At 41.6% G+C, this 23,975-nt stretch overlaps 1 protein-coding gene across 4 annotated transcripts in view; it reads left to right on the top strand.

Moving 5' to 3' along the window:
* Positions 1-23,975, top strand: part of ARHGEF3 (Rho guanine nucleotide exchange factor 3) — a 342,674-nt gene that overhangs the window by 295,439 nt on the left and 23,260 nt on the right. For 3 of the 4 annotated variants that reach the window (XM_037798698.1, XM_037798709.1, XM_037798719.1), the window contains 2 exons: positions 8,429-8,536; positions 22,280-22,450. In XM_037798698.1, coding sequence (XP_037654626.1) covers positions 8,429-8,536; positions 22,280-22,450 — 279 coding nt within the window. Of the gene's footprint in view, positions 1-6,640; positions 7,183-8,428; positions 8,537-22,279; positions 22,451-23,975 lie in introns of those variants that run through there. The other variant, XM_037798720.1, reaches the window with a different exon arrangement.

Raw genomic sequence — 23,975 nt, 5'->3', positions numbered from 1 at the left:
CTCAAAAGAGAAAGAGCTTTGCTTGAAGTTTGGAAGGCAGATGTGGAGCCAGAGACCACAGAGAGCCCTAAATATGTGGCTTTCTCTTTCTCTAAAGGTCTATAGTGCCATGTCTGGGCATGACCAAAATGAGTTTCAGGCTGGCATTTGCTGAAAGGAACTTATCCGGGGTGTGGGTGTGCATTTCTCCCTCTGCCCAAGGTTAAGTAATACTAACATCCTGTGTAAGAGAACTTGAATGTGGTTTTCTATTAAACTCCAATATTTTAGGGCTATTTATTAGATGTGTTTAATCTTGGGCCAATTTAACCAGTAGCAGACTAATAAAATAACAAATTTGGGCTTGCTGCCAGCACAAATGTTGACTTACCCTTATAATGTTGACTAAAATGAGTAACTTTGAAAGTAGTTGAGGAGTGAAACCTTAGCCAAAAATACAGTGTCTGAAACAGTGGTTCTGTTTTATGTTACTGGCACTGCTGAGAGATTATATTCATAAGTGGGGCTGCAGTCTGCTTCATTTCTCAGAGAGTCCCATATTTTACTGCTTTTTTTTCCCAAGACTCTTTTTTTTTCAGCCTATAGAACTTCATTCAGCTAAAATGAATTTTCCCATGGCAGACAAGGTAGCACAGGTGGCTTTTCCAAGATGGGGGCAAAAATATACTTTCAATGATAATGAGAAGAATAAAGATAACTTTATTATTTGAGGTCCTCCCTCTGAAACAAAATGGTATGTGTGAACATTAGCCCTCTCAGAGTTCACAGTAAAATTAATTGCTTCTCCGGGGTATGCTGAATGAAGTCCATCTCAGTCACCCCACACCCCCAGCTTTCCTTCACTTGGCCATCCAGTTTATATGAACACTGGAGAGCTATAGTGTTTTTCCAGCATGTGTTTTGGACTTGAAGGAAGCAAAGGAAGCCTGGGAGGAAATGAGGCCAGGAGGACCATAGAAATTGTCATAAAATGTGATTTCTTTTCAATCTCTATTTTTTATTTGTGTTTTATGGGAAGCTGTATTTGGGGCAGGGACTCTGAACATGCTTTCAGAGGCTCATGCCAGCATTGTTTGAGCTCAGCCAAATGTCTCCCTGGTGCCTCCCCCTTAACCAAGGCTCTAAAAGCAGTCACCTCACAGGCAGACTTTGGTCCAGATGCTATAGGCGCTGACTTGGCTTTTGGTGTTGACTCTGGCTCAGGCTAAGGCTGAACTGTAATGTATAAATAATATACTTATATTATATACATGGAATGTATTTGGTTTCTCTTACCTTAATGTGTTCAGTTTCCCAGCCCCAAGAGTTGATGGTTTAATTTGTGGTTTTGCCCATACCATCTTGTGACCTCTCCATCATCTGCTTTCTAGCACTTCCATGAGGAGAGGCTGGAGACATTGTTGAAACCTCAACCCAGCAGTCACTCGGGGTGTTCTGTGGATTGTATTTATTCAGGCTCTTAGTTTAAAAAAAGGGGGGCATTTGTTTTTTAAGAAAGGAAATTAGGATATTTAGCACCTGATAACAAGGACAGAGTTGGGCCCATTTTTTTCATCTAAAAGGAAATCAAATCTCCCTTGGGTTCATGGAGCAAGGTAGCCAGACCCGTAGCTGGAGAAACTCAGCAGAAGGGCATAGCCTCCATGTTTGAGATTAGCCAAGACACAGTTATCAGTGATCTCTCAGGGAACTGTTCCTGGTTGTTTGTCAAATTCTACAAAACCTGTGGTCCCTTTGTTGACATTATTTATAAGGGTTTCAAGAGGAAAATTATAGTTCTGAATCTGAAAAGTTTGCTCACCTTGTGGGTTAGAAACCAATAATTCTGAAACACATTTGGTCTAATTAGTGAAGCCAGGTTTCCATTGGAATTTGGATGTTGTTATTCGCCCTTCAATTTCTAGTAACAAGTGACAGACACCAGGTCAATTAGCTCTGTGCCAGGAAAAAGAAAGCATTAAAAAATTTAATGGAAATTTTGGAGTGAGAAACCATCTTTTCGTGATTCCCTTTTTGTATATTCAAAAAATAAGATGAAGATTCATTTGCAAGCTCCAAGGAAGTTCCCCTTTCAGTTCCTACAGTCACACTCCCTTCTGTACTCACACAGCTCTGCAAAGACGTCTTCGTTGCTGCCTCTCTGCCCCGCAAGCCAATGTCGCCCACCGTGCTTGCTTGCCAACCACCTCACCTGCCCCACTTCCTTGCCCACTCCAGCCAGTGCTGGTTCTCTTGGGTTCTCTGCCTGAATCAGGCTTCTGGTTCTCCATGGTCAGCTAGGAGACATGCCTCCAAAGTGGTAACACCTGTATACTTCAGTGAACTCCGTTTTGCAGACCCTGGGAAAAACCTGCTGAATTGGATTAAAAAGAATACATGGTCACAAAGTATCTCCTCCAATAAATGTATTAATTACCAAGGGAAAAATAGTAACTTTAAGTGAAGAAACCCAGTAGGCACGACTTTAAGTGATCAAGGTTAACATCACCAGCATTGTGTATCCCCTAATATCATGTGCTGAGAAGGGCATATCCCTTCTGTTGTATTCCTGCCAAAAGTGCATAACCTGAATCTAATTGTGAGAAAACATCAGACAAATCCAAATTGAGAGACATTCTACAAAATAACCTACACCTTACTCTTCAAAAGTGTCAAGATCATGAAAGACAAAGACTGAGTAACTCACAGTTACTTCATAGTATGAAGTATCATAATTAAATGTTATGTGGGATCCTGGAACAGAAAACTGATGAAACTCCAATAATGTCTTTGGAAGTTTAGTTAATAGTGTTGTGCCAGTTCATTCCTCAGTTTAGATAAATGTACCATGGTTATATAAGATGTTAGCAATCAGGGGAAGTGGGTGAAGGGTGTATGGGAACCCTTTGCACTGTTTTTTTACAACTCTATAAATCTAAAATTATTTCAAAGTAAGAAAAATTTTTAAAAGTGAAGCACACACTGGGCAATTATGTAAGTTCACCTGTTCTTTAGAGGTGAAGGGGGCAGAGAAATAATCTTTAGTGAACATACACCAACTTGTGAGTTCTCTTCTAGGCTCTGTTGAGAGCTTGCTGTTTACAAAGCACTGTGCTATGTGCTCATCATTATCATCTGTTGGGCAGAACAGAGTAACAAGTGTATAGTCTAGTATATGGTCCACTTTTCACTTCTGCCACCTGTTATATATTACCTTGGCCAAGTTACTTATGCTCATTGAACCTCAGTTTACCCATCTATAAAATGGGGATAATTATGTTAGCTCTTTCATAGGATGTTCTGAAGATGTCATAGCAAAATCCACATAAAGCTCTTAGCCCAGTGCCTGACACAGATTGCAAGTTCCTGATAAATGATAGTCCTCCTCACCAAAGCATTACAAGAGGGTTATTGAAGAAACTGTGGGCAAGTAACTTGCTTAAGATCACCGAGCTGGTAATTACAAGATTGTCAGCTAAAATAAAGAGATTAGATGGATGGACTGATGGACGGATAGACCAAGAGCAGACCAATCTATCAGAAAATATAGCTCATTCTCAACCATTTAGCTAGAAAAACATTAACATAGGAGGAAAAATCTGCAGGAATTCCTTGAAGGACAAGATACAAGGCAAGCTGTCAGGTCCCCCCACAGGGAAGGAGTGGAGACCTTTGAAGCAAAGCGTATAGCTTGGGAGTAGGGCAGAGACAGGAGTAAAAGAGTTGGCCGGTAGGTGGATGAGAGACCCTGAAAGGGTGGGAAATCCTTGGCAATAAGAGGTGTCAAAGGAAGTGAGAACACAAGAATATCTGTGTTGACCCAGAAGTTTTCAAGGGTGAGAGCCTTGGGCACAAACTGTAAAATGGCATGAACCACCCTTAGAGGTATCTGTAGAGTAGTGAGCTTTATGTTTATTGCAGAGGGGGAGTGAGGGTCTGGAAAGGATTTGGGGTGGAGGGAGGTAGGTTTTAGCCTTCTTAACAGAAGATGATGCTACTGTAGGAATGGAGAAAAAAGCATAAATTTGGGAGGCAGTTTGGGGAAAGCAAAACACGTCCGAAAATTAAAATAAACACAGGAGGAACAGAGGACTCCTGTCCATGGCAGTTTGATCTTGCATGGCTTCAACTATCTCTGTGTGTTTCTAAGATAAACCAGAGTTGACCTCCACCGGATTGACTTACATAGTGGAGTTCTGAGATCGGGAGCCTGTGGATAAGTTTCTTAAGATCGAATTTAAAAAAAAATTCAATGGAATCTAACAGACTTCAAGGAGTCTGGTAGCAGACTGGTACCTCTCCATGGTTTGTTTGTCTTTAAATTTAAATGCTGTGAAGTCGCTCTCCCAGCTTTTACTTTCCCAGTCGCATGGACCTTTCTATATCCTGGTCTATATTAGTGGAAAGTTATTGCAATTCAGTAGTAGGAATTTTCTTTCTTTCTTTTTATTTTTAAAAATTTTACCAGGCTTCTAATCCCATTTGATTATTCTGGATGATGTCCATCTCTTTAGTATCCTTTCTCACTAGGCCCTCACTAGCAAAGGAGGCAAAAATCTCAGATGGCAACTCTCTCTTCCAGTTCAGAATTCACAGATAGATTTGCAAAACAGTTGTATGTCCATTAAAAATAAACCTTTTTACTGTGGAGAATTTTGACTTTGTACCAGAGGCAGCACTGCTTGCTGAGTCAGCCAGTTTTGACAGTTAGCAACCTGTGGTCAGTCCTATTTGCTCCACGTACCCCTTCCCCAGTCCCTTAGTACTTTGATCCCAGGCATCATATCATTTTATATGTCCTTTATTTATGTATATTAATGGTCATGGAAAGTTTGTGTTATGTTCAGGCTGGTTTGTTTAAAAAGTTAAGAAAATAAAATGCAGTGGGACAGGTTTTACTTACGTAAAAAGTAGGTCAAATATATCCCCCAGCTTCCCTGCTCATCCTTGTCCTCTGAATTGATGAAGAAAAAACATTTGGAAAAAGTCAGTACTTGTTCATGATAAAAACTCACAGCAAACTTGGTGTAGAAAAGGAACTTTCTTTCCTTGATCAAGGTGTCTCTTCCATGCTCTCAAACACAATATTTAATGATGGAATATTAATAATAATCACTTTAGAATCAGGGATTAAACAAATGTACCCACTATCATGGCTTGTAATCAATACTATACAAGTGGTCCTAGCCAGTGCAGTAAGACAAGAAAAATAAAACTGCTATAAAACCTGGAAAAGATTAAACAAAACATTTTATTCACAAAATTCACAGAATGCCAGAGTGCTCAATGCCTTTTTCTCTTTTCTAATTTTTAACCTCTTTAGTGAGATGCTCTCCTGTCCTGTCTTAAAATCACTTGGTGGTGGAGTGGGGTGGGGAGGTGGTATCTGCACTTGAAACAGGACACCTTGTTCCTGGGTTTAGCATTGACCTTGCCCAGCTTTGTCTGGCAGCTGAGTTGTTAGTCAGAAGCCTTTCTACAGGTTTCATTCTGATATCTCTCTGTAAAGCCTGAAAACATCCCTGGTGTTGCATTTGCTAGTTCTTAGTAGAGCTATTTAAATAGAATCTGGGAACATTTTCCCCAAGGGCTCTCTTTAGACAGCAGTAAAATGTAGATGGAGACATAGTAAATGGAAAAGAAAAGTCAAATTAGGCTAAGAATTTGTTTAATCTCCTATTCTCACAGAAGCCTACAAGGAGAACACCGTTAATCATACTTAACTCTTGTGGGTCAGGCATAAAACCTCCCCCATGGATCCAGTAACCTGAGAGTGTTCTGATTTTTAAATTTCACCTGTCTGCATTGTTGGATCACAGCACTAAATCACACAGCAGCAGTTTCTGGTTTAATTGTTTGTTGCTTGGGAATGTCAAATTGCCAGAGAGCAGCCCAATATTTACTTCCAGGTGGGCAATGCCTTAAGAACACAATTTTAATCACAATTTTACATAGCAGCACTGTACTCAACCTACAGAAGGGCTGGCATTTGTATTGTATGTACATCTTGTATCTGTGCAGAAAATGGCTTGGCTTATGTACAACAGGCAGCAAAGTCAGCAGAACCCTAGAAAAGATGACACGGCAAGTGGAACAGAGCTGAATCTTTCCCATCCTCCCAAGTATGCTGTGCTCCCTGCTAATTTTTAAAGCAAGAGAACCCAATTGGTATTTGCATTTCAGCCTTCCCATTCTGATAGAGAATCTGTGACTCTTTAAACTCTAGCCTTAAAAAACAGACACCCTGGAGTCTCCAGGCTCAGAGGTGCATGCAGGATTATCTGAGACTCAGTCCTGCTCCCCTAGGAAATCCCCTCTGTCTCCTCACTTGCTGCATTGCAGTTTGTGTCAGCAACGGTAGCAATATCACAACACTGCCACTTCCAGCCCAAAGACATTCAGGGGATGCTCAAGAAGCTCTGTGTGTGTGTGTATATGTTCAGTATGCTGGTGGTGCAGCTCTGACGTACAAATTTTTAAAAATCCTCCCTTGGGCACAGATGCTTAGGAGCCAGGCTCTAGACAGGTACATCCTGAAGGGCACTGTCTCCTGGAAACAGAGGGCTGCCAGACCTCTCTTTTTGGCACTTTAAATAATTGTAATGCGATGTCACTCACATTGGAAGATTCTTCTATTGCGTTTTGGAACTGAGCCTTCCCAGAGTCCGGAGAGTTTTCTGCTTTCTGCTCAGCTCAGCATGCCAAGAAGCTGGAGAGGTACTCGGCAGCACAAATTCAGTCTCTGTCTTGGAAAAGTATTTGACTGCTTCAAGAAATTGTGAAGTCATCCCTGGCCATGTTGTGGAATTGTCTTGAACTTTGCTTTTTTTAGTCTTTTAATTTTTCTATTTAAATACTAGAAATGTTGGGGACGGTTTCTTTCAAAGAAGGCTGGTGATTTCTGAGGCTGGCAAGGGTGTAAAATGACATGAGAGCTTCTCAGCAGGACTCCAAATTCAAGCAAGATTTTTCCAAGCACCTACTATGTTCAAAACACCCTGCAGGGTTTTCCTGGAGAATCTGGAGTTCTGGGTTAGCCCTTGAAACTTTGAAGGCAATGGCTGAAAAGGAAAGATGAGCACTGCAAGGCTCCCTCTAGAAATGGTTGAGGTTTGCCACAACAATTGGCAAGTTTGGCTTTTTCCACCAAAATTTGACATTTTCATGTGCTGTCCAGGTCAGATGGAGCTTAGGAAGACAAGGGTAACTGTTTTATTTGTCTTTGTAAAGTCTTTTGCCTGTCATCTCTCTCTTCCCCACAGCCTGATATTTTTATTTATAAACTGTTGTCTGCAAAGTCATTGGAGTGGTATCAGCCCAAGTGTGGGGTAACTTTCAGGTTTGCAAATAATGTTTTATGTGGAGATTGTTTTCAAAACTTATGGCTACGTGTAGTATAGAAAATAATGCTGTGGTAGTGTTTTTCTTCTGTACGTTTTCTTTTGCTGTCTGGTTGTTATTTATAAATAGCAATATGTGCGTTTCAAATACACCATAGATACAAAGATGCTCTCCAGAGAGCCCAGTAATGGAACTTCATTCTTACAAAGATTTTTTTTGTATTTCGTGAACTAAAAAAACAAATATTCTTTGTGCTTTAGAAAAGCCATTGTATAAAAGGAATTTAGAGAGTGGCTTCAGGCAAGGTGGGAAAAGGTTTTTAAGAAGATTTTTTTAAAAATATAAGTACCAAAGGAGAACTGCCTGACAAGGTCATTGAGTGGGAAATCAGAGTCAGCTTTTCTCCAAAGGAGGGGGTGGAGAGATTGTTTCTACTAAATGGAAGCTACTGAATTAAAGCTGGCAGATATCAGGGATAGGGTATGTCTTAGTTTCCTACAGCTGCTGTAAAAAAGTACCACAAACTGGGTGGCTTAAAACAACAGAAATTTATTGTCTCACAGTTCTGGTGGCTAGAGGTCTGAAATTTGCCTCTTCCTAGCTTCTGGTTGCTGCCGACAGTCCTTGAGCTTCGGTCTCTGCCTTGGTCATCTCCTCTTTGTCTGTTCAAATTTCTTCTTATAAAAACCCCAGTCATGTTGTATTAGGCCCACCCTAGTCCAGTTTGGCCTCATCTTAAGTAGTAGCAACTGCAAAGAGCTTATTTCCAAATAAGGTCACATTGACAGGACAGGCAGCTGGGACTTGAGCATGTCTTTTGGGGGGACACGAGTCAACGATAACAGGGGATCCAGAGCAGACCCCTGTCCACGTGCTGTTGTCTGAGAGGCTGCCTCTGCTGACATCTCCTGGCCATTTCTGCTTCCCCTGGCTCCTCGTCCATGTGATCTCTGCACAGCTGGAGTAAGACAGGCACTGTTTACATTCCACAGATTGGTGTGCACCCAGAAGCTCCTGGAGTGGGAAGTGATTATATGGTGGAGTTGCGTTGTTTTTGTAATTGATATTGACAGATTTTCTTTTTCTTTTTTTTTTTTTAACCCTACAGGAGCCTAGCAATAAACGGGTCAAACCCCTTTCCAGAGTCACATCACTAGCAAACCTCATCCCACCTGTGAAGACCACGCCGTTAAAACGCTTCAGCCAAACCCTGCAGGTAAGAAGTGCACGGTGGGCCCGTGTTGTGCAGGAGGGGCTCCCCTCCCCACCCAGAACTACCCCTGGTTTCAGATTGACCTGAATAAAAGTTTATTTCAATGGAAGAAAGCAAGTGAGGGACTGGAAGGAAGAAACGGGTGTTTTCAGAAAGTTGCCTTTAGGGTTGGGAAGAGTCCTTTGAAGGGTAACCCAAAGCCATTTGGCCAGGTCTTTCCTCACAGTTGAATTTCAGAGCCACGTGCCGCATCCAGACATGTTCTAAAAAGTCTGTGGGCCTCCTCAGGAAACCAGCACGTGACTGGAGCCAGAGGGCAGCAGAGACCAATGGCTTAAACCAGGCATCCACAAACCGGCAAGTGGGAACACACCACCCCGCCAACTGTTTTCTTATGGCCCACGAGCTAAGAATGATTTTTACATTTTAAAATGGTTGGGAAAAAAATAAAAAATAATAATATTTCATTACACATGGAAAATTATATGTAATTCAGGTTTCAGGGTCCATAACTACAGTTTTGTTGGAACTCAGACACACCCATCTGTTTACCCATTGTCTGCAGCTACTTGCTCATTGGAACAGCAGAGTTGAGTAGTTGGGATGGAGACCACATGGCCCACACAGCCAAAAATATTCACTCTTTGGCCCTTTTCAGAAAATTTTTGCTGACCCCTGGCTCAGAGCAAGGGCCCTGGAGTAGAGGTTCTGACCCCGGCTTGGTTACTCAAAGTCCTCGTCACCTTAGGCAGGTGACTCAATCTCTCTAGGCCTCACTTTTATTCTACATGGATAAATTGGAGATGATGTCATCAGCTTCTTCATAGAATCCTTGTAAAAATTTATGGGACCATGCATTTAAAGGGCTTAGTGTAGTACCTTTGCCCTTAGCAATCACTAATTTGCTAATTCGTTAGTTAGTTAGTAAATACTAGCTAATATAGTAATTATTTGGTTAATGAGTGGCTGTAGTTGTTCTTGTTCTTAAACTCCTGATAAGGTTTATCTTTGAAAGTAAAAATTGAGTTTTGCCTAAGATCTTGGATCCAATTTGACAATCATAAAAATCTTTTTAACTGAAGCCCGCAAAAGTCACACCATGAAAGGGCTCACCTTGTTTAGTTAAAATATATTATTGAGTCTGTTGTTTTTTGTTTGTCCTGAATTCTTTTTCTCAGTAATACTTTTATCTTTTCTTTCTGAGTCTCAAGGAAATTTATGGACTGGACATAACACATGCACCATGCTGTGAAAGTCCATGGTTTGAGAACTGTTTAAGAATTTCCCTCACCTCCTTCTGTCCTTAGTTCCCCAACATTTGGCCAATTTGTCACAACTCCACATAACCCAAAGTGTCTTTGCTACTTTCCTGTAGGTTCTGTCCCTCTCCAGTGCTTACCTCCTGTTCTGCACATTCCTCTGTTAACTTGCTAATAGTTTCTCCTGAATGAATATCTCTTCACTTAATTAGCTATGGGTTCTGCTCTGTTTCTCTCCCTGCTTGGACCTCTGGGCTCCAGATTCTCCCCTGCTCCCTTTTGTGGGAGTACAGAGGAGAAAGTAAATAAGGTCATCTGAGGGAGCCAGACGAAGGGCTTTGAAGCTAGTGAAGAAAAATGTGTTTACCTTCTCTCCCTCATGACCAGTCCCTCAGCCCTCTGGACAAGTTCATTGCAGGCTTCCCCTGGAAGATTCATCATCGCCTTACTACCGCACATCTGGTCTTTTGCTGAGTCCTGCTTTTTGAAAATCCATCAGCCTTTCTACCGCATTTTACCCTTTTCTCTCCATCCAGTGGCCATGGCTCATATTCACTCTGGTTAGTTCCTCTCTTGATTATGGAACCTCTGCATCACGACTCATCCCTTCCCATCACTTCTCAACCCCAATATTGTCTCTCCCAACACAGTCCACCCTCTGGCCTGGGAAGACCCTCCCTCATTCCACAGGCACTGAGTGAGCCCTCACCATGCAGCAGACTCTTCTGCCTGCCCTTGTGTTGCCTCCATTCCAGATAGAGTAGCCTTCTGGGAGATTCAGGGCCGCCTCTGGTCCTCAAGTTGTGTTTTATTTGGCTGTACAGTGTTTTTTAAAATTTGAGCTAATGTTTAAAAATCAAAAGAAGCCACATAAGAATCAGGATTTCTGGCTTCTCTCAAGGAATTGGAAGGCCTGGCAGTGCTGGGCCTGTGTTGAGCTGGCCCTGAGTAGCTGGTTGTCACCTACAAATCTCCCCACCCCTCTCTGTGGTCCTCCAGCATCTGGCCACTTCACTCGCTGTCATCACCTGCCTGGCCCTGTAGGCTCTTGCATATTGCTTTAGGGATGTAAACCAAGATACTTCATTGCCACACCTTCAAAATCTTTTCTTTGGCTTCCCAGGCAATCTTATCTCCTGTTTCTGGGACCCTTCACAGGGAACATTGCAGGATATATTTGATCACCTTATAAATTTGCACTGACCTACAGAACTGGGACAGTAAAAAATCAGCCCTGTCTGAAATCTGACAGACTGAGGCCAAGCAAGAATGGGAAAGCCAGGCCCAAGGGAGGGATCTGACATGTAGAAATAGGTTTCTAAAACCTCAAAGAATTTTTCTTGGCAAATAATTTTTTCATTTACTTCTTTCAAATATCATGATAAATAGCTAACTCCAGGCTCCATTTATTGGGCAGAAACAAGAGCAGAAACAGAACAATTATTCATAGTGCTTATGCACATAGATACAGAGAGAACATGAGCAACGTGCTTATAGTTTGAGTACATCCTTGGGGAGTCAGCTAATGTAAATATACCCTTGAGGTTTTATGCAAAGTTAGACAGTCATGTTTGCAGGAAGATCTGCAAAGCATGGAGATATACATATCACCTTGTGACTCACCTTGGTGCATACAGTACAAGTTCTAAAGGGTTATTTCTAGTTCTACCTCCTGGTAATTGCCTCCTGCCTTTATTGCTTCCCTCACCAGCTAAATCAGAATCGGGTGCTAAGGTAGCCCAGGGAGCAGGAAGAGTGAGGGGGCAGAGGGCTCCAAAGGGACGCTTAGGGGTAACTTCGCATTGTTTTGTGTTTTGCCTACAATGGTCCTCACATCTATTCTTATCGGGGAGGAACAGAGAACAAGGAGTGTATGCGCTGCCCCCCACTTCCCTGCAGTCATTCATTCCTTACCCATCTGTGTGTATTTTTTATGTCTTTTCTCCTTCCAAAAATGACTCCAGGCTGTAACAGAGCAGCTTGGTTTGCTGTCGCAGTGTTCCTTTTTCCTGGCTCCTGGCCTCTTATTGATGTACATATCCTTTTAGATATCCAATTCTGTGTCTCAGATTGGGTTCCTGAGAATAAGAGATGACATAGACACAAACATGGTGCTTTAATCAATACCGGAGCACTTGGCAGCTCTTCTTCCAGCTACTCAAGAGACGACAGGTTAGCCCAGGAGAATATCAGGAGAACTTTGGGCTGGCTGCCTCTTCCAAAAAGGTTAAAAGCCTAGTCATAAATGTTAGTGGTCCTTGCAATAACAGTTCAGCAAAACACGGCAGGGTTTGTTCCTCTCGCCTCCCCTGTGCCCCATAAGGTCTGGGGACTTGGGCCTCAGCACAAAGGCCACATTTGTGGAAGTTGGGGAGGGACGGCCTGACTGCATGGCGTTCTGTCTGCTTCTGACAGGGAAGGTTAGTGCTGCCGGTAGACATGAGCACAGATGTCTGGATCCCTCCGGGCCTATCAATCCCCTCCCTGGCCTGCCTGAAAGGAAAGTCTGGCCCAGCTCTCTCCTCTAGTGTAGAAGGAGGAAGGTGAGCTTGCCTTTGGCCAGTTGTTCTCTGAGCCTCTCTTCCGGTTCATAGCTGTGCATGGCTGGAAGACTCATTTGAGCCAAGTCCAGCTGAACGCTGGAATACTGTGTTCATTACATTGTGATATAGCCCTCCTTTCTCTTTAAAAATGAACTTTATTTCTTTTCCATTATAAAAGTATATGTTCATTGTGGAAAAATACAGAAAAAAAGGAAGAGAAAAGAACACACATAGCCTTCCACTCCAGAACGATATTTTGTAAATATTTTAATAATTCCCCTCCAGTGTTTATTCTGGGCATAACTACGATGCTTACGCACCATGAGCATGATTGTGGGTTACTCACAGTCCTTCGGCCTTCCTTTAGTCTATGTGATCTGTTCACTTTGGTGTTAACGTCTCTCACTGGGATCGTGGTTTCTCTTGCACTTTATCGGTCTTGGCACACATGTTCCCAAGCTATGTGGTTGGTGCATAAAGGTTCATCACCATTAGAGCCTCTTCAGGAAATTGCACCTTTTATCAAAGTTAAATGTTCCTGTTCCTTTATTTTATTTTGCGTTTTACCTGGTATGTATGGTTCCATCCCATTATTTTCAGCATCCTTTTGTTGTTTAACTGTATGGGAATTTTATATCTGGCTTAAGAGAGACATTATATCACAGTTATCCTTGGAAAATATGGTCTTTTGGGACTGAGTATATATTATTCTAATGTGTTGATGTGATTTATTTTACATAACTGGTCTTCTATTAGTGGAAATTTAGACTGTTAATATTTTTATATTATTAGATAACTCTGTGTTCAATGTCTTTTGAAGGCACTTCTATTTTTTAGAAGTACCTTCTATCATGCTTTCTTTTCTGATTACACATCTTAAAAAATTTGGAACAGAGAGAAGCACAGAAAAGGAAGCGCATCACTTGCAATCCTACCTCCCAATCACCAAAACACTTCTATTAACATTTTGATTCCCTCCCAAGCAGTCTTTTCTTTATACTATATACCTATAGGTGTATTTTTTAAAACAAATTCAGAATCATACTTTATATATCTATTTTTAACTTGCTTTTGTGTTAACAGTATAAGATGACCATACTGTAGGAGAATATTTTTTCATGTCATTAAATATTTTTCATGAACACTATTTTTAATGGGTTCATATAGCATTTCATCAAATGAACGTACCGTTTTATTTAGTCACTCTCCTATTGTTGAACATTAAAGTTGTTTCCATCTTTCCAATAACACTGTTTTAAACATCCTGGTCACAGATCTTGTGCATCTGCTTTCTTTCTTTCCTTAGATTATATTCCTAGAAGTGGAATTCTGATCAAAGGGTGTAGACACTTTAAAGGCATTTGATGTTGCTAGGGTTAGGCCTGTATTCTAGACTTGGACGGAATTGCTTTTCTGTCCTATATCTGAACTCATAGTCGTGTTTTTCCCTCTTTTGCCTTGGTTTTTCCCTTTACGATGACATATGCTTAAGACAGCTCTTCCCAGAGCCCCTCAGCTTTTTCATCCAGGCCAAGGTTGCCTCTTATTTATTTTTGGATCCCCAGCACCTGACACTGTACAATATTTAGGATATGCTCAAAAATTGGTAGTTACTATTGTTATCACTGTTATTCCTAGAAAGGGTGGCCCTTGCTGCTCCTGGCCTCTCTCCAGGGGCTGGCCATGCGTGCCTGCTCAGTGATGCAGCCCTGCCCTCCTTCAACGGGGCCACTTCACAATAGAAAGTGACCCCTCCCCTCAGTTGCATCCCCTCCAAGGAAGACTGTTGGGGGAACAGAAGGATTCCAGGTAACCACAGTCTCCAATTGCTTCATTCCCTGACCCTTAGATCTGGAAATTATTTCATTTAGCCCAGAGGCAACATAAACATATTATAGATTAGTGTTCTCCATTAATATTCGTTGTATCTACTGTGTTATCTGCTCGAGACCTGGTGGGGAGGTAGTGAGTACCAAAAAGCAGATAGCGTCTGCCCTCAAGAATCTTAAAATCTACTTGCTAGAAGTTCTCTAAGATATATGATCGAGTGGAAAAAACAAAGCAATTTCAAAACCATTGTATCCCTATCAGTAATATATACCCATATTAGTATTTGCATAGGGCAAAAAACAAGAATATCATCAAATTCTTAATAATGATTATCTCTTAGAATACAATTTTGAGAGACCTTTACAGTTCTTTTTTTTGTTGTGTTCTTTCTCTTTTTTCTCCTATTACATAAGAATTACAGATCAGTCAAGAAGGGATAGACTCTTCAATAAATGGGCTGAAACTATTGGCTTTCATTCTTTCCATTATATATTTCTATACACCTGAATTTTTAAATAATTACATATTACCTTTGTAACCAGATAGAAATGTATAAGATTTGAAAATCTTATATGGTAAAATATACTAGAGAGAGTAAAAGAGACTGCATACCCACGAGCTTACTAATGGCCTGCAGGGTCAAGGATGGACGCTGGGCAAGGGTGGAGGGATCTGAGTTGGATCTGGAATGTTTCAAAGATGATGAGAATGAAGGAGAGAAGGGGCATTGCAACTTGGAGGGAGGAATATGAGAACACTGATGCCATGTAGTTAAGAAAAATAAGTAGGAAAGTTACCCAAGCATATGTGATTTAATTTCCTGGGTCCCGTGACAGTCTTCTCCAAGGGCCTCAAACTTAATCCCTTGGTCCAAGGTCATACACTTCTATGATTGATGGAAGTCCTTGTTCCCAAGTTATTTGGAAACTCTGGAGAGATCTGTGTGTGTGTGAGTGTGTGTGTGTGGCGGAAGCAAGAACCTGTATTGCCTTATGACCTAGAAGTTAAGGGTATAGCTGAGAAGTGACCTGGATTCCATGTCGAGGACTTGTGATTCTCTGCTGTCCTTTACTGTTCCGGGAGTATTAATAGACCATTGTATTAGCTGTCTATTATAATTTAAAGTTGGTCTTTTTAATTTAATAATATCAGCTCCCAACTGATTATTTACAATGAGCCAGGTTCCATATAAAGTACTTTATGTTCATTATCTCATTTCATCTCCTCCACAACATTGCGATATAGGATTCATCATTACTGTATAGGGAAGAAACCTGAAGCTCAGAGAGGTAAGTTTTTCAAACTTACTCAAGATCACACAGCTGGTAAGTGTTGGAGGTGGGATTTTGTAGGATCTAGCACAGTATCCTTGCCCATGGCTTTGGCAGAAAGAGAAAGTTTGGTCATAATAAAATTTGCAGTTCACCAGGATCTAAAAATAATGGCCAGATTTTTGAAATGGACCTTCCTAGCTCACTGCTGTTCCTTCCTCTTTGTTCACCTTGGGTGGTGGGGAGAGTCATCATTTACATTTCAACTCATGGACTATTTTACCATTAGCATTATCACGCAAAAGCCACTTTTCAGTGCCCAGTGAAGATGATCAGGCTTCTGCCCCAAGCCTTTGGAAGGCCTCCTGATTTTTTGGTTTACAGTAAGCAAATTGGATAGTATTTTCTCTACACCTGAGCCAAATATTTTCTTCAGCTTTTCATTCATTCTATTCAGAATCTCTCCAAGCTACAGAAAGAGTTCTGCAAGCACTGGGGCTTTGAGGTTTGAAATTTTTGATTATGAATTGATTGGGTGCCCTGTTGCCATGTTTTAAAATTTGCATTAATCTGAACCAGATTCTATACATGTACTTCCATTCTTATACAACCACTTCTAACCTGCTCTCATGATCTTGTACATTTCTCTACTGATTTTGGTTTTTCTTAGTTAATGTTATTTATTATGGAAAACCTGGAAAATAAATGTAGAGAAGATGAAGATGAGAATAAAAATCATCCATAATCCCATGATCCAGGAATGACCCCATTAACATTTTGTTGTATTTTGAATGAGATCTTCCGTCTTTCACTTAACCCTATATTGTGAGACTTTCCCCTTATCATTAAGCTTTTGTCAAAAAGAATTTTAATAGCTGCATAACATTCTATTTTGTAGTAACACTGTAATTTATTTAACAAATCCTTGTTGTTGGATGTTTTAAGCTATTTCCTGATATTTTGCTTAACCAACACTGTCCTACAGAGGGCTTTTCTCCCCTTATGTGTTTTCCTAATGGAGGTCCCCCAAGAAGCATTTTGGGTCCAATAGTTCAGAGGTGTGTCTGCTGTTTGCCAATGAACACAAGCAGCATAGAGAAACAAGCACCCATGGTGGCAGTGCAGACCACAACGTTAATGAGACATACCATCCCTTTCCTGCTGACCATGTACCTAGGCTAAGCCCTTGACATACGACTCTCCCTACAACTTTGTGAGGTACTTATTATCATGCCCCCTTTTTACAGATAAGGAAACTGAGACACAGAGAGATTAGCTTGCCCGAGCTCCCTCAGCCGTTGAGCTGTCTTGAATCCACACCTGTTTTACTCCAAGGCCTGTCTTCTTAACCCAAGCCCATGTTTTGGAGTCAAGAACTGACCTCAGTTCCTATTCCAACACTTAACTTGTGCCAGTCACTTCATTCTCTGGTACTTGGACTGCTCACGTGTTAAGAGAGGCAAAAAGGAGAACCTGCCTAGTGCCTCACCAGGGATAGCATGAGGGTCAGTGTGACCAAGGCACACAGCTAGAAAGTGCTAATTCTCAAGTTAAGTTAATCCCTTTAATCAAGCCTTAGTCAAGAGATTCCTCCAGGATGCTTGTGTGAGAACATTTTCTATTCCTGGCCGTAACCACTGTACTTTTTGGTTTAATACATTGCAGTAGCAATTTAGGAGTGTGTTTTCCTCTCCCAGTCCCACCCTAACCTTCAACCCATTTAATAATAAACTCTTTGCTATAAAATAGCAATATACAATCAGGATGGTAACTGTAGAGAATTTCCCTGGCTTAAATGCTCTTTTTCTGAGCCTGTTATCTTTGATTGCAGAGACCTTCTGTTTTTGGGAAAGGACGAGTGGGAGCACACCTCTGAATAGAGAGTGTTAACAAATCAAATTCGACCTCTTGTGCTCTAACCTTCCAGTTTACATTTCCTGTGACACATGTAAAGGGCCTTCTCCCACCTGACAGACAGTTCCCTTGCACTTGCCGTGGTTTTTCCATGTACCCAGCTCCGGCATAAATACGAGGACCCATTTCCTGCATCTGCATTATCTGTGCCTACTATGGCCGTGTTGTTTTAGCTGTCAGCAATTACGTGCTTTGGGTTTGGGGCTAACTTGCTAGGCTACTTTCCTTCATGGAAACTTGCTTGTCCTGGAACATTTTTCATTCCAGTCCTAGAATCCCCACACCTGGAGCAGGGGGTGGTGGTGGTGGGAATCCATGTACATGTTTCTGTGTTATGCAGTCCCTCACAAGACTGGGACCCTCTCCTGGTCGCTGTGGACCAGGGTTTCTCAATCCAGGGAACATTTGGCAATTCTGGAGATATTTTGTTTGTTACAGAGACCAGGGCTGCTGCTAAACATCCTACAGTGCACAGGACAGCATCGCCACCCCCCCCCCCCCCGCCTTTAACTATCTGAGCCAAAATGTCAGTGGTGGCAAAGTTGAGAAACCCTGCCATAACTGAGACTCATGTACTCCATCACCCTGTGAATCCCACCCTAGGAGAAGCAGGGTGGAATATTGGTTAAAATTTGGGGAGTTTTGGACTGAAATAAACCAGACCTGGATTGTCATTCTGAGTTCATCATTGACTTGGGCTCAAATTCTAGGGTATCATTCATTAGCTGTGTGACCTTCAGCAAAGCATTTACCGTCTCTGAGCCTCAAGTTTTCTCATCTGTAAAATGGGGGTAAGAATCCTTACCTCTTGGATGGAGTAGGGCTCTAAAACCACCCTCACAATACCCAGCACATAGTGAGCTCACCATTCATTTATCCATTAAGCAGGTTTGCAAGGAACTTACCTTCTATTTGGAGGAGACAGACATGTAAGAAAAACAACAACAAAAAATAGTATCACAGATAACCCATGTGAAAATAGGGAAAAATAAAGCCAGGAGAGGCATGGACAGTGGCGGGGGTACTGAAAGGAATGCAGCTGCTCTCCTCTGTCTTTGGGATTTTTCGTCTAGCAGTAGTCTCATGTTCCTCCCCCCACCCAGGCCTCTCATACAGCTGTGCCCAGTTGTCATGGACACTGTGACCCGGGCCAGCCAGCTGCTGAGCAGACACCTGACCAGTGTCCTTAGTCGCCCTTTGGAAGTCTTCCCTTCAGCACTCTCCTGACCTGCTGTGTAGAGAGAGGAAAGGCAAAATGTTTGTTTTGCTCCAACTAACTAAAGGTATAAATCTGAGGTTTGGTCAAAGAATCACTTAGTCGTGTGTCCTAAAACTGAGGAAATGTATGCTCTCGCCTTAACTAGACTGAAACTCCTAGAACACAGGTGCAGGTCTCATCTGTTGACGCCTCCCTAAAACGCACGATTTGAATTTAAACAGCAAGCTCCTATTTATTAGCCACTCAGAGAGGCAGCCCACATGGTAGAAACAGCTCAGGCTTTGAAGTCAGATCTGGTTTTGAATCCTGCCTGGGCAAGTCCTTTAGCCAACCTGAGCCTCAGTTTCCTCATTGGTAAAATAGGAATAAACCCCCTACTTTGCAGGGTGGTTGTGGGGACTAAGGAGAACCCCGTTAGAAGTACTAAGCACGGGCCAGCACATATAGTAGGTTTTCCATGATATGTGGGGAACTTTATCCCTTCCGCTTCTCCTATAGTATCCCAACCCTGGCAATCACTCAGGAAACACAAAATGAGGAAATCTTAATGATAAAGCTCATCCAGTAGAGCTCATCTCTCTCTCTCTTTTCCTGAGCTGCAATAGAAGAAAATCTGCAACTCTCAGGGAAGTTTTTCAGTAAATTCATAAAAATATATTCAACCTTGCTTATGTTCAAAACATGAAACCAAAATTAAGGTGTAGTTGTTCTGCATATCGCATTGTTGATAATACCCTGTTGATGAGGGTATGGAAAATTTGCAGTCACCTAGCGTTCTGGGGATTATAAAGTTGGACAGCCTGTTTGGAGGTCAGTTTGGCAGTGTATATCAAACATTAAAATGTTGATATCCTTTTAGGTTAAGGAATTCTACTTAAGGAGCCTGCCTTACAGAAATACCAGTACAAATACATGAACGATATTCACTGAGACAATTTTTGTAATAGATACTGGAAACAACTTTGGGGACTGACTAAATCAGTTGTGGTTCAACCAAATCATGGAATACTAATTCTACAGCCATTGAAAAGAGTGAGTTTTCTATTCTGACTTTGGAAAGATGTATTGTTGAGGGAAAAGGGAAAACATTTTCTTTTCTGTGGATGCTAGCAAATGCACAGAAGAGTTCTAGAAAGATCTTGAACAAACCTAGTAGTGGTTATTTCTGGGAAGCTAACTTGGGGAAATGGGGATTTGTACTTAATTTTATACACTTTTGTAATGTTTGAAAATTTTAAGTTAGCATAAATTACTTTCAAACTACTGGGTTGGGGGGTAGCAGTTTGAAGTTGGTCAACAACTGACAATATAATAAGGTAGATGGTTGATTCTCTCAAGTGAGAGTGGCAACGCTTTCATTCTGAATCTTCTTTCTTGTGTTTTCCTTTATGCTCTTTAACTCCCACCCCGACTGGCATCAGAAATGCAAACTGAGATGACTCACTGCTCTTGTTTTGACCTTTTAAGTGCCTGTGGTTAATTGATTCTGAGTGCCGGGGATCTACATGCATTAGTCTGGCCACTGCTTCTAAGGGCCTGTTTTCAAGAGATCACAAGGATTTGCGAGGTACCATTAGTGAACTGCGTATTTGGTGCAAGTATTTTCTTGATCTTCTAAGCAGGGCTGGTCCAGCGATGCTTGATGAGCTCATTAAGGAGCCCAGGAGCTCAAAGATGTCTGTGCTGGCCTGAGGAGCTCTTGTTGCTACTTGCAAACAGAGTTAACTTCTTGCTTCCAGAAAGAAGTGCTAATACCTTGAAGCCACTTGGAGATTTCCTTTTACATTTTTTGTATTCATTTTTCTTAATTTATAAAAATTTATAAACTAGTAAAAAAACCCATGTACTGTTTTCCAAAAAACAAGAGGATTTGTGGTGTTCTCTATCTTTGCTTATATGCATTTTTTTACGTAGTATATTTTATGTAAGTTTTATGCTGATTTTATTTTAACTTACGTAGAAAGTGTTTTAGCTGCTAAATTATCCCAGAATCATTTTACTGGAGGGATGATATTCCATCAAACACGTGAATTACTTACTTAACAATGTCCTTGTGTTAAATATTTTGCTTAAAATTTTCTTTACTTTCTTGAATGTTGTGGTCAAGTCTCAAAATATTTGGAATATTTTAGTGATGATGGTTCATCTGTCACATGCAAAATCAGGTCCTGCCCTTGGGAAGTTTATAATTCAGAGTAAGTGAACAATAAGTATAATAAAATGTGATCATTGCTATAGCAGATGTATGTCCAAATTGCTCTGGGCAAAAGTGGGAGAATGTTGGTAAAGGCTTCCTGGAGGAAGCAATGTTTGAATTGTCCTGAAGATAGTTAGGGGTTAGCCAGCTGGGAAATGAAAAGAAGCTTTTCTGGCAGAGGAGACTGCTTAAGGGAAACACAGAGGAATGGCAAAGCATGGCCAATTTACAGAATGGCAGATGGCCTAATATGGCTGGAGAATACGGACTCATGCATGAGTGGCAAGAGGTGATCCTAGATATGTGGGCTGTGGTTAGTTTACAATAGGCCGTTTTTGCTAAGCTGAGGACTTGTAACTTCACACTGAAGGCTACAGAGAGCCATGGCAGAGAACACTTGCTACATAAGAGTGTGGTTTTGAGTATAGCAACTCCTCATTACTTTGGCAAAGTTTCTAATAAAAGTGTTGAAATCTTCTAAGATGGAAGCTTTCATCCTGATCATTTGCATTTGTCATGATAAAAGCACGATGGCAGCATGTTTCAGCTACAAGGATAGACTTTGTGTCATTAGACCACCCTGAAGTCTACCCAGGATCCTTTGGAAAATCAGGGAATACCTAAGAGACAGGTATCATTTGCTGCCAAGAAGGCATCTGTATTATTTGGGGCTTTTTGAATTGACAATACCCCAACTGAGATTAATGTATAGAGAAAGGGAAATACATTTGCCCATGTAACTAAAACATGTAAGGGTGATTCTTCTTTCTGACTTCTGGCACAGTGGGGTCCAAGAGCTCAATGTGGGTAAAGCTTGCTCACCCCCTCCTCCTGGTCTCTCTCTCCATCCTTCATTCCGTGTGTCCCTTTACTCTTTTCTACAGCAGACGGTTCTTCCCTGTGAGAATTACTGCAAGACTTATGTTTCCCTTGAGCTCACAAGCCCCAAGAAAAGAAAGACTTTTCCCTTCTTTCTCCTGTGAATCACATAGCAAATGTCAGGGATCCCATGCTCATTGCTGAACCAGGGTAATGGAGAACTCTGATTGGTCAGTCCTGGGTGAGCCCACCCAAACCACATGGAATGGGTTACCCAAGGATAGTGGGATTCAGCTCTAAGAAGGAAGAGGAGGGAAGGAGCACTGGTGGGTTTCAAAGGGGAGGGGGCAGCATTCACTACTGTAATCCATTATTCTTCTGAAGAAGGGAGATTTCCACTGGGAAAAAAAATAGAGCCGAACACTTGTCAGAGAGCTACCTTCATGCTTGTGCTATTTGGTATCCAGGTCGCACAGAATGGATACTCCAAGCACATGTGCATAAGTGACCCCCTGTCCAATTTTCCTTAGCACACAGTCTCAAGACAATGCCCCACTTCCCAAAGGCCTTGTGGCAATGTCTTGTCATTCTTCAGAATGTATGGTTTATGTTCTGTCAACGACAGGAAGATGCTCAAATGATCCACCAAGTCCTGCTGTTGCCCCTGTGATGGTTTATTTTTCTTATTGTTTAGCGCTCCATTAGCTTCCGTAGCGAGAGCCGTCCTGACATCCTTGCCCCCCGACCCTGGTCCAGAAATGCTGCCTCCTCAAGCACGAAGCGGAGAGACAGCAAGCTGTGGAGTGAGACCTTCGATGTGTGTGTCAATCAGATGCTTACGTCCAAGGAAATCAAACGACAAGAGGTAGGCACAGGGCTCGTGGAATTGGCGATGTGTCTGCAGCAAAGGCGTGCTGCAGGAGAGAGCCGAGCTAGAGCTTGTGCCATGGTGTCCAAGCTGATTCTTCATTGCGTGTGTAGGGAGACAAAAGGGGGTGTCAGACCTTGTAGAAGGAACTGAGAAACCAGTAACTAGCTGGGTGGGTGTGTCCCCTACTTTAAAAAGAAACTGACCAGAATATCTGAATTTACAAAGAAGATGAATTAGGAAGTGACTTTTTAGGATTCTGGAATTTATTTTTTAAATGTTCACTTTATAGTTTGGTAGCAACTTCTAGGTATTTTTAAATATTCAGTTTTTTTGAAACTTTGATTTATTCAGACTTGTGTAAAACATCTTTTCTATTAAGTTAGTTTCATTTCCTTTCAATAGCCCCAAATGGCTATGATAATATTACCCTTTGTAGAGGGCTTGCCCTGTGTCAGACTGTACTAAGCCCTTCATGTGTGCTTCCGTCGGTGAAATCCTTGTAGTATCTTTTTTAGTGGATAACTGACTTTGGCAAAGTGGTACTTGAAAATTTTCTAGATTATTTAACTAAGCCATTCTTTTCCAGGAATTTATCTGCCAGACACCTGTACACGGGTGAAAAGATGCATGTGCAAGGTTATTCATCACCATGATTTTTGGAAAGATCCCGAACATCTTTTACTAGTGGGCTGGTTAAATAATGCGTATCCATACATATAGCTGTAGAAACACATGAGCAAGTCCTGATATGGATGTATGGCTACCTGGATAGAGCAAGGCATGGGATAGGGTATATAGTGGCCTACCATTTATATTAAAAAAGAAAGAAAAGTAAATGTGTGGGTGTATGTATGTTTGTATTTGCTTATAAAATCATAAAATGTTTCTGGGAGGACATACAAGGAACTGTAACATTGTTGCCTCCTGGGAGGGGAACTGGGTGGCTGGAAGAACAGAAAGGTAAAATTCACACCATGTGCTCATTGGTGCACTTTAAATTTTGAACCATTTATTATCTATTCAAAAATGAATAAAGCATTGAAAAATAATACATGCCCTGAAAGTATCCTGTTAAGAAATGTGACAAAATCTTAATGATTAACAAAATGGTTTCATGGATAATTTTTAATTTACTTCTTTATGCACCTCTGTATTTTAATGGTGTGAACATATAACTTGTACAATCTGATACTGGCTGGGGCGGGGGAAGGATGGGAGGGAGGGAGGGAAGAAGAGAGAAGGGAGGAAGGATTGATTCTGCAGATAAGGAAATTATTAAGGCAAAGTAAGCACGAGGTCACCCGCCTAGTAAGCTACAGAGTCAGGGTTTGAAGCCGAGTATTGTCCTACCCCAAAGCCCCTGGTTGTCACTGTGACATTGTGCTGCCCCACCACAGGCCCCTGACTGTGGGTATTTCCCCCTGTGGGGTTCTGTGGTTTTCCTCATCTGGGGACCACCCTTGCACTCGGACAGAGGCCTGTGTGGGGGAACTCTAGTAAAACAGATGTGCAGGGAGCT

The sequence above is a fragment of the Choloepus didactylus genome, chromosome 1, assembly GCF_015220235.1.
Source record: "Choloepus didactylus isolate mChoDid1 chromosome 1, mChoDid1.pri, whole genome shotgun sequence".
Lineage (NCBI taxonomy): Eukaryota > Metazoa > Chordata > Mammalia > Pilosa > Megalonychidae > Choloepus > Choloepus didactylus.
The sequence above is the reverse complement of the archived record's forward strand: the minus strand, read 5'-3'. Positions and strand labels throughout refer to the sequence as shown.